Source organism: Neopsephotus bourkii, unplaced genomic scaffold (genome assembly GCF_033783945.1).
Source record: "Neopsephotus bourkii isolate Nb327-2 ecotype Australia unplaced genomic scaffold, CSIRO-AGI_Nbou_v1 NB_719, whole genome shotgun sequence".
Classification (NCBI taxonomy): Eukaryota; Metazoa; Chordata; class Aves; order Psittaciformes; family Psittacidae; genus Neopsephotus; species Neopsephotus bourkii.
In genome coordinates, this window is record NW_026901218.1 from 2870778 (window position 1) to 2881789 (window position 11012).

Genomic DNA, 11012 nt, shown 5'->3' on the forward strand with positions numbered 1-11012 from the left:
GGGGCTTCTCAGTCTTGGCTCTTTGGAAATAAAGTACACATATCACGTAAGATCAGAACTACCATATTCTGGTCACAAAGAAATCAAGCTATGCATAGAATCATCATAGAATCACAGACTGGTTCTGGTTGGAAGGGACCTTAAACTTCATCCAGTTCCAACCCCTGCATGGGCAGGGACACCTTCCATTAGAGCAGGTTGCTCCAAGCCCTGTCCAGCCTGGCATTGAACACTGCCAGGGATGGAAGTGTTTTTCCTCCCTGCATGCAAGTTAGCATCACTTCTGCATCTGCTGAAGGGTCAGCTGAAGGAATGCAGTCTGGGCAGTTAATGGTGTGACTGGAACTCCTGGTTTAGGAATTCCCTTGTGTCTCTGTGCCTCCTGCCCTGGGCATGCCCACACCTGCCCAGTGCTGTAGGGTCATCTCTAAGGGAGCCAGGGCTCCATCACACACAATTGTTTCGCAACATAAGACTTCCTGAATTGCACAAAGTACTTTAAAAAGGGTGAGAAAACTCTGGGGAAATATCAAAAGTGAAGCAGAGGCTGAGCTTTTTGTAGTGGCAATTATTTTAAGTGAACTGCCTGTACAGATTTAGCAGTTTTAGGTGCCAGGTTGCTTATTTGGGGCAGACAATATTGTTAATGTGTGAAACATGATAAAAATTGACCAATAAGATCACCTGGATATTTCAAACATAAATAGTGTGCATAAAAATAGATACAGAGCAGATGGCCTGACTCCCTGCACACCTTGCTGACCAGAATACTCGAGCAACACATACAGCCAAAATCTTGCCATCTTTGAAGCTGATCAGCTGCAAAGGCGAGGGTTATCCTCATGCTACTCTTTATCTGTTAACACTCCTGCATACGTTGATTAGTGTATCCTAGAGGCATAATACACCCTGGGCTTGTTTGAACTTGTTACTACCTAAGCAAAGCAAATCATCTGGTTTAGAGCTCCGGTTCTCAGGAGTCGGTTAGATTAAAAAGGCTGTGAGCTGAAATCTGATGTACAGTGGAAAAAGCCCAAAACACAGAGGGTTGGGTTTGCAGCCAGCTCACAGCACTGCTTGTAGCTGATAAACATGCAACAGAGCCTGCCTCTCATTCTCATTTTTACCTTGGACGCTAAGAGCAGCCACCACCATCCTGCGGATTAAGCAGGATGTAAGGCTTTTCATGCCTCCTTGTATGGTTCAACAGATGTGAAAGGGAATTATCACTTCAACATGATATCAAGACTCTCTTTTTTTTTTTTTTCTAGCTGATGGCAGATTACTAAGCCTGAATTCTTGTTTAATTTTAGTGTGTTAATTGATGGGATAATGAGCATTGATTATATGTGTTTTGGCTGCGTCATTGCAATTATAGGCTCTGTTTTATTCATGAGCCAGTCCTAAAGAATGCACTAGAGATCTAAGACAGCTTAAACCTCTCAGAAAAAGGCTCTGAATTGTTTGAGTAATGACACTCTTAGATGGAAAATTAAAGGTTCTCTTTTCCCATGCTTTTTAAGATAATTAAAATCCAGGAACAGTAAGGTGGTGAACATCCTTATTCATTAGTCTTCAGTAATTTAGCTCCTACTAACTGAGGAAAACATTTTAATTCTCCAGGCCATCTGTTGCAGTCTCCTTTGCGTGTCCTGTTACATAAAGTCTCATCCTGGGTAGTTTTAGCATCAGCATTGTATTCTTTCACTAGGAATGATGAGTTGGGTGAGCTAGTTGAAGTCACTGCCTATTAACAGACCACCCTGGGATTAAAAGGGTTGCTTGGTCTTTTAGATCCAAGTTATCCCATCTAGACACCTCTGGGTTTCCGTGCATGGAGATAGGCAGTGTGACAAGATGTGTGTTTTCTAAAAGCAATATCCATGCCAATAAATAACAAAGTTCATCAGAGCTCTTCCAGTTCCTCAACATGCGACTGCTCTGCCATATGGCTCCATGCTGCTTTTGGAAGCAGGTAGTAACCACTCACATAGAAACCAAAGCAGAGGCTCTGTGCTGGATGATGCTTTGCAAGAGATCCAGAGGAAGAACAGATCTCTTTGCTTTGCACTGGGGAATAAATATTAGAGCAGGAGTGTGCTCACCTGGGATAAATGCTGGGTCAGGAAATGGGATATCTGACTATTGGAACAACTCACTTTATAGCTTTGGGCAAGCTACATTAGCCTACACTAGAAACATTTCCCATTGAAATGACAATGTGTATAGCTCAATGGATCCAGGTTCTTAAGTTATTCCTGATGCAGTTACATCCCTACAGATCTAAGAGGATTCAGGTTCCATTAATTTGGCTTGTTTCTGTCAAATTCTCACATCAAATCAAAGCCATGCTACTTGTCAACAGGGGCTGCTTTAGACCCATGTGTTTAACCAGCTCCATGATCACCAGGTAGTGTTTCCGTTACTGATAAGGCAGGGCTGCAAGCTTCCACAGGGTAGAGCTTGAATTCACCTGCTTGCTATTACTCAAGTTGCTTAGAGATCACAAACACCCTGGCTTTGAGATGTGTGGCTGCAGAGCCAGTGTCTCCAGTACAAAGGAGTGCTTGGACAATAACCCAGCTCCTGCACCTACCAAAAAGAGCCCTTTGGCTGCAGCAGATATGTCCAAGCGGTAAGTCGTCATTTTGCTCTTTGTATTTCAGGGAATATGCCATTTGACTTGTTCATTATCTAGATGTATTTGCCTCCATTACAAGCAAAATCTTCCACTGTGTGTTGGCTGCTCTGTAATTATTTCTAGCCCTTTAGCTAAAGTAAGCAGGCTCTATGTTTTAATAGGAAGCAGGGAGGTCCTGCTCACTGATGTAAGTCCTGCTGGAAGTAAAAGCTGCATGCCTGCTCCAAACTGGGAGCACTGGTGAGCAGGGGCTGATAGACCCCTCTGTTCTTCCTTGGGGACAGGCTTAAAACTGAGAAGTTCTTTCAAGTTCTAAAGAAATTGTTTAAAGGCTGTTGCAATGCCCTTGTCTGAAAATTATTTAATAAGCACCTTCAATAACAACTTCAGGCTCCTTGCTTAGGCGAGGAATTAGGAGCTGCGTGATGCTGAGTGCTGCTTGTAAAGACCACCTTCCTTTCAGTTGGGAAGAAAAGCTGCTCTCCCTTGGGAAGCCCCGAGTTTCTGGGGGATTAAATGAAACAGAAATGAGCAAGCTTACTCATGGAGAAACTATATATGCACACAATTCACCAGGTGGTAACTGTGCCTCTCCTCTCTCCCTACCAGCATACCCATAGCCAAGCAGCTGGCATCAATAAAAGGTAAGGGGACCGATTCATTGCCTCTTTGGGTTCAAGTCTTCTTCGGCCAGTAAATCTGGTGATTTAGCAGAGCTGCAGAGGCCACGCAGACCCTCAGCTGATGCAAGATAAGAGGGGTAGGAGTAGACTTGATGGGTCTCATGTGTCACCCTGCATTGCTGCCCCAAAAGCTTCCTGTCAGGGTGTGTTTCCATGGGACGTGAAGTGTGTTGCTGTCCCACTCCAAATAAAATCTGGACCAGGTCCTCTGTGGGTATAAACAGTTTCAGTCTCATTAACTTTAATTAAACTACACAGATTCCCACCCACTCAGGATGGTTCTGACAGATTCCTTTAAATTATAATGCCACTTTTTCTGATAGTCTGGTAACTTCCCCCTCCAGCTCTAGGAAAAGGCTCAGACCTTGAGAAAGCTTTTGCTACAGTGGCTTTGGTGTATAACAACTCTGCTGACCCTGAGGGCAAGCTCAGCAAAGGTGAAACCAAAAGCTTGCTGCAAACCCAGTTTGGGCGTTTCATACAGGTGAGGGGAACTGTGGGCAAGAGGGTGGTGGTGGGGTGGCACTGGCTGGGTGATCTGGGTGTAGAAATGGCACCTCAGGCTCTGTTCTGCACCAGGGCATCACTCCATGAGGCGATGTCAAGTGAGACCTCAGTGATTTGGTATGAACACTGCTGGTGAATTAGCTCTTTTATGCTGACACTGAACCTAACACAAGGCTAAAAGAGGAGAGGCACAATAAACTGATGTGCTTGTTCGTGGGGTTTTCTTAAAAGAAAATATGGATTTTGGGGAGAAAAACAAAACAAAAAACCTTAGATGATGACAAGAGACTGTATTTATGAAGAGAAGAAACCATCATAGAATCACAGAATAGTTTGGATTCGAAAGGACCTTAAAGCTCATCCAGCTCCAACCCCTGCCATGGGCAGGGACCCCTTCCACTGGAGCAGCTTGCTCCAAGCCCCTGTGTCCAACCTGGCCTTGAACACTGCCAGGGATGGGGCAGCCACAGCTTCTCTGGGCACCCTGTGCCAGCGCCTCAGCACCCTCACAGGGAAGAGCTTCTGCCTAAGATCTAATTTAAATATACCCTGTTCTAGTTTAAAGCCATTCCCCCTCACCCTGACATCCCATGGCATTTAATGAGATGTTTGGTAGTTTGCCAGAGCACTGGCCTGGTACCAGGAGAGCCAGCCCAGTGCTGCAGAGCTGCAACACTGTGGTCGCTGGTGGGACTGCTGGGAGTAAGGGAGCAGAAAGCACCTCTCCATCAGTCACCCACCCGGGGTGTTTATGGCAGTTGAGTATGGTGGGAAACAGCTATACTGGTACTCAGGTTAGATATAAGTAAGAAGTTCTTTCCTGTGAGGGTGGTGAGGCACTGGATCAGGCTGCCCAGAGAAGCAGTGAATGTTCCATCCCTGGCAGCGTTCAAGGTGGTAGGAAAAACACCGCAGGACTAGTAAAAAGAGCTCAACTGAGTAAATTAGATGTTTAGGACATTCTTGACGATACCTTTGCTTCCAAGAATAACAAAATAATGTGACCAGTTGGGAAGGGGGAATTAGCTGCTGGTTAGAATATAGGTTCCTTGTGGAAAATGATGCAAAAATTTCCATAGCCAATCAAATCTGGAGTTTGTGATGTTTTGTTTCTTTTATGTGTAAAGAAATATGAATAACAGACATGATACATACTTGTTAATAATCCCTTCCATTTCAACAGTAATGTCTAACAGGGCAGAGAATAGAGCTACTGAAGTTACATATGTAAAATCAACAGTTTCTGAAGTGTTCACTATATATATGAGAAATATCTTGAACATGAAGGTAGGAGGGTGGGTTGGTTTCATCAAGACACAGGACTCCATTTTTCTCAGCAGTTACCTGCTGTAGCATCATCCCTGCCAGATTTTCAGCTATGATGAGGTGTCTTTAAAGATGTATTCTGGGTGTGGGTGGAAACCTTTGAGGACCAGTTTTTCTCCTGTCTGATTACAATAATATTTCTGTTTGAGTTTCTTGGGATACCTTTAGAAAAACTAATATGAATGTGGGCATAAAAACCTGAATGGGAATATAGGAAAATACACAGATTTTTATATAGGTGTCTTTTTGTATGATGCAATAAAACAGGAACTTCTTAATATTTTTTTAATTTCTCTTTTCTTTTTTTTTTTTTTTTCCCATCTAAAATCATCCATAGGGCCAAGAAAACAAACCAAAATACCAGGAAATCATTTCTTCCCTGGATGAGGAGCCAGAGAACAAAATTGATTTTGAAGACTTCATGATCTTGTTAGTCAGCCTCACTCTAATGTCTGACCTGCTGCAGCAGATCAGAAACATGAAAACCACAAAATGAGCAGTGCTTTAGGAGAAGAAAGGGCTTGGTGCTTCATAAGGAAAGCAGGCGTGAAGCACAAGCAGAGATAACACTGAGTGCCTGGATACTCTGTGCTGATCCCTTTACATGGAATAAAGTCTCGTCCAAACTGTGCTGATCTCACTCCTTTATGTGAATGATCCTTGGAGTGAAATGTTGGTGCTAAGGGCTTCACGTACATGCTCTGGGATGGTGTGCTGACTGGATCTCAGTGGGTCCTGAGGCCCCAACACCAGGTAGCGTAAGGGTGCAGCCCCTAGCCCAGTTTAATGCTGGGGAAAGGCAGCCTCTCCAGAGGCTCTCCCAGAACTCTCCATCATCTCCCACCCCACTGTGGGGAGATGATGGGGAAACTACCTCAAAAACATGCAGCTCCCTCTTTCTTCAGGGCACAGCATTCATGTCATGGCCAGTCAGCTTCCCAGGACTTTGTTACACCAGCTCTGAGAGAGTGATACCAGGGATGGGTTTCACAATTGGTAGCGACCACAAATCTATTACAGCCTTCAGTAAATAATGACTTCATCCGGTATGACTTGAAACCCATCACTGACCCTCCTCAGAGAAGTATTTATGTGTGTTTATTTCCTCTTCCAGCTCACCTTTTCATTGAGTGATCACTATGGGAGGAATTTCAGGTCCAGCGTTTGCAGTGTTGCTTTGGCAGTGCTGTGCTTGCACCAGCATCGAAGGGCTGACTTAGTTAAACATGTCAGTCAGCTGAGCCTGTTGTTTCATCAGACTGTGAAGAGGACAAACCAGATAAGCTAAGAGTGGCCCAGACTAATGATGGTGAGGAATAAACGTGGCCAGTAACGTGTTTGTATTGGAGCTGAGTGATAACTGGCTACCTAGCCATCGGCTTGGTGAATGCCAGAGCCTCAGTATTAAATATTCACCATCCTAATCTTTATTTTGACTCCTACCTAAGAGATCCCATCTCAGACCTAACATTTAGCCTAATGACACCCCTTTGGTGCACAAAAAGTGATCTCTTACCCTGGGACTAGACTGTCCTCTGTAAGAATTTAACAAGCCTCTACTAAGAGAGCTGAGTGAGCCAGCAAGACTTTGCAACCATTTTCCTTGTCTCTTCTTCCTTGTCTGGAAAGAAGAAGACAAGAATGATTTAGCTTTGGTGCATAATTTTTTTAAGAGGAAGGGATCAAAAGCACTGGTGTTAAATGAGGGAAATTAATCCCAGCTGAGTAACAAGATTTAACTTCTTGACATAAGAAGGCTCTCAGTGTTCCCAGAAGCTAAGAGAATGCTTTGTAATGGATTTTAGTGCAAAGGAAAGGCAGCAGGAGGTCATCAGCCAGTTGTTTTGAGAAAGATTGGTTGTGTCTTTGTGCTGTATTGGATGGAGCTGAGAGAAGAAATGCAAATGGATGCTGTGTGGTTTGAAACGAAGCTCAGCAGCTAAGGTGCTGCTCCGTGAGGCTTGGCCTCAGCTAGGACATGGTTAAACATTCACAAATGGCCCTCCTACAAATAAAGCCTCGTATCAACCAAGTCCCTTGCTCTGATGGTGAGTGCAAGAATAGCAGTATCAAACCTCTGGCAAGTGACAGAATCCACAAGCAGCCATTTGCTTGGTCATAGACACATCTCTCCCACAAACCTTGCACTGAGGGACTGGTGAACCTGTGCTGTGAGGATGGCTGCCCCATGAGGTGCACATCAAAGCTCCCAGAGATGGGATATGGGAGCACAGGGATGGCTGAAGAGGGCAAACCTCCCCTGGAGACCATCCCTTTTGGGCTTGCGTCCTCTGAGGAAGCTGACCTTGACCAAGCAGCCTGGATCAAAATGAGGACTTAATCTGGTAGCCTTATCCATGCAGGTATCACAGCTTCGTATTGATGATGTGTCCCTAGTGTTGCTCAGTCCCTTTTCTTCTCTAGGTAGATGATCTCTGAAAGCTTCAGAAAATCAGCTGATGCCCCTTTTCTGGGGTAAAAAGATGGAATGAAAATCCCTGGAAGGCTTTCCCATTACTAAAGTAGAGAAAACAAGGCAGAGCCCTGAAAATCTTGTTTGTGAGCCACTGGTGACTCTGAAAATATTAATTTCCTAATATCCCTTTACAACAAACAGCCAAAAGTAGCAATATTGTGAAGACAATTAAGAAAGAGGTTTTTTGAAATTGATAAGGCCCTAACACAGTTTCTGCTATTGCTAAAATGTTTCTTAATTTTGCATGGCTTGAATTAATGATTTAAGAGCCTTTTATCAGATTCATTCACTCTGTCATTTCATCATATGCAAACTTTTTTTCTTGTAGCACAGTGTGCTGCTAGCATCCTAAATCCCTGGCTTCCATCAAAAGCTCCTTCAGCTAAGCACAGGGCAAATCCAAAGTAAGAAGCAATTCCTGAGCAACTCAATAGCAAAGATATACAGATAGTAGGGAAGGGATCAGTGGTGCGCAATAAAACCAACTGCCTTGCTCAGCACACGCAGCAGAGCTGGAACTGGATGTCACTCTACACTGGGCTCCTTGCACAGAAGTCCATGGGTTTCCAAGAGTCACTGAACAAAGTGAATGGGATATGCAATGCTTGATCTGCATCAGTCCTTGAAAGTCCTGCCCAATGCTCAAAAGCAGAAGGATGCACTTGGAAGACCATCTTCCTATAGATAGGAGTAGGCAGAAGTTTGAGCTCGGCTGTGGAAGATGCATTTTTATTAGCTCAGGCTGTGGCTGCTCTGAGCACTCTCAACTAACAGCTTTGAAGCTGATCTGGCATAGACAGTATGTCTGGCTGCATCCTCAGGGAGCTGGCTAAAAGCTTGCTTAAAAGGCTACTGTTGTGCTTTATTTTGTTTCTAGCTTGCTCCTACCAGAAGCGATGGGAATTCATCATTGATTTCTCATAGCAGAGCCCACACAAGTGCTAAGGAGTTGAGCAGGCAGATAAACTGATGAAATCTGCAGGCTCCTCTGCCTCAGCATGTGTGAACATTGCATCAGTATCTGGTACCCCTAGAAGTGAAGGCAGGATGAAGAGCAGCTAGTCAAAACCTGACCTCTATAGGCTTGGGTTGGGATTTGTGCAGCTACACTGTCCAGGTGTGAATAACCACCCTTGAGAGGCTATGCAGACTTTTCATGTAAGCTTGAAGTTCCGTTCTGAAAAGTCTGAGTCACCTCTGCAGTTATGTGAGCTTCCAAATGACTGCTAGAGGAGAAACGGGGGTCAGGGAGAGCTCCAGCCTCCGATCTTCAGCTTCCATTTCCCAGTATCAGCTCGGGAAGGCAGGTTTGTTCTCATACTTAGAGCACACTTACAGCTCCTGCCCATGGCTTCTTACACCCTATCAGGCCTTAACTCTGTGTCCTGCTGCAATTGGAGGTTTTGGGTATCTGGCTTCAGCCTCAGGTGCTCTCCCAGACTGCAGGGGAGCTTTCACATCCAGCCACTGACTTATTGCTTTGCACATCAAGCTTTCTGATGGGGGCCTACAGCCACATGTTGTGTGTGCAATCATGTGTAGACCTTTCAGGGAAGAGAAATATGCTCCCTGACTGTCTCTCTGTTACTGCACCTTCAGTAAGACCTGTCTGGTGCATTGGAGCATGAATGCTGAGGATGTCTTGTAGACTGAGACATTGTGCCTGTCTCCTCCTCCTGCAAAGTAAGTGCTGTGTTACTTTTTCATGTAAAATAAACCTTGCTGTGGTTGCACAGACTTTGCAAGTATGTGTGTGTACTTCCAAGTGGTGTGGTCTGGGAAAGCTTCTTGCTACATCCACTCTAGTGGTTATTGCAACAGGTCGCTTTGCACGTAAAGGTAGAGGTTTGCATCGTAGCCTGCCAAGGTAGCAGTAAAACTGTGGCTGCACGGTAAGAAAACCTTCTAAAGGAGTGTTGGGATGACTAACAAAGATACTACATGCAGCATCCCCTCAGGAGTTCACTACAGAACAGATGAAAAGCTTTGTCCCAGAATTATGTTCTCTCCAAAGTGCGATGGTTTGTGTGCCTCAAAGGAGCTCTGTGAAACACCTCCTGGAAAACAGAAAATCTCTGCTCCAAGCTCAGCCAGGGAATCCAGATAAAGGAAAGGTGGTGGTTTTATGTCTTTCTGAACTGACAGCTTTTAATTCCTGCATTGACTTTTACTGCAGTTGGTGGTTTACAAGGTTCCCATGAAGCTGTGTCTTCTCGCTTTGTTCATCTGCTGTTCCCTCACCCTGCAAGTGTTACGGTCCTAGATCTGAGTCCTCCTCCAGGAAAGGTAAACAGCAAATGATATTCAGCAGACAGATATATCAGGCTGTCCCTCTAATCCCCAACTGCACAAAACAGCCATTAGGTTAGACAGATTCAGAGCCACAGAACTTAGTCTCTATTCATTGTTACTGTAGGAGTGAGTTGAAGCAATGCATAGCCATCACGAGACTCAGTCCCAGCATCCAGCACATACAGAGAAGCTCAACCGTGATCCTCCAAACTGAACACAAAGAAACTTATAGGATTGACCCAAGCCTGGGACTGGTTGTCTGTAGCAGAGGCTGGTGGTACATAGCTGGTGTAGTGCCTCGATCATTGTTCCTCCCATTCAGAAGTCCCAGAAAGGCCAACTTGGAAAGGCTCTGCTGTGCAGAGAATCATAGGTGGTGCTTGGTTCCTCTGGGACAAAATTCAGGCTGGGTTCTATAGTGAATATGTAATGGCTTGCCACTGAGTCTCAAAAAGGACCTTGAGTACCAAGGGCCCCTGGGCAGGCAGGGATCCCATGTAAGTGATGGTCCCTCATGAGATGGCAGCACAAGGTGCAGCCCCTTCCAACACCCATAATGCAACCCCTGGAGCCAAGGGACCAGTTTCCATTTGTGATTTCCGCTGTTTTTTTCCCCTTGCCATGATCCAGCTTTCTCAGTCGCTGTCTGCTGGATTCTGATGTCAAGAGGAATACAAACCACAGCACATACTCCTGTGAAGCTGCTGCTGAAATCAGGGACAGGTCAGGAGCTCTCAAGTGGAGGGAAGCAGCTCCTCAAGTGGGCATGTTTGTAACCCCACAGTAAAACCAGCAGCCCAAACAGATCCAGAGGTTCAACAGTGGGCAAAATCAATCCCTGCTTGTCCTGAGATGATCAATAAGCAATGTACAGGATACCAGGAGCTCTTCTATCCTTGCAACGCAGCAGCTAGTTGGCCTCTGGGTACCCTAGCATCATCAGAGCAGAGGAAAACAAGCATCACAGTAAATGGTCTTTGATGAAAGTCTTGCTTTCCTGCATGTGATTAGTGCGTGGCTTGTTAAGCATTAATCACTGTTACAAAACTAAATACAAGCTCTCTGGAAAGGCAGCCAGAGTTAGGAC

The 11012-nt window shown here is 45.0% G+C and overlaps 1 protein-coding gene across 1 annotated transcript; it reads left to right on the top strand.

Moving 5' to 3' along the window:
- Positions 1 to 556: 556 nt before the first annotated feature.
- Positions 557 to 5847, top strand: SNTN (sentan, cilia apical structure protein). Its single transcript, XM_061354206.1, has 4 exons — positions 557 to 2635; positions 3251 to 3285; positions 3669 to 3808; positions 5495 to 5847. Exons 1-4 carry the CDS (start codon positions 2526 to 2528, stop codon positions 5651 to 5653), a joined length of 444 nt encoding a protein of 147 aa, XP_061210190.1. The 5' UTR covers positions 557 to 2525; the 3' UTR covers positions 5654 to 5847.
- Positions 5848 to 11012: the final 5165 nt, after the last annotated feature.

Excerpts from the sequence above, each read along its gene's own strand:
- SNTN (XM_061354206.1), top strand. The coding sequence starts at position 2,526 with ATGTGTGGCTGCAGAGCCAGTGTCTCCAGTACAAAGGAGTGCTTGGAC. Across the intron at positions 2,636-3,250 it reads GCAGCAGATATGTCCAAGCG|CATACCCATAGCCAAGCAGC; the intron begins GTAAGTCGTCAT and ends TCTCCCTACCAG. Across the intron at positions 3,286-3,668 it reads GCAGCTGGCATCAATAAAAG|CTCTAGGAAAAGGCTCAGAC; the intron begins GTAAGGGGACCG and ends TTCCCCCTCCAG.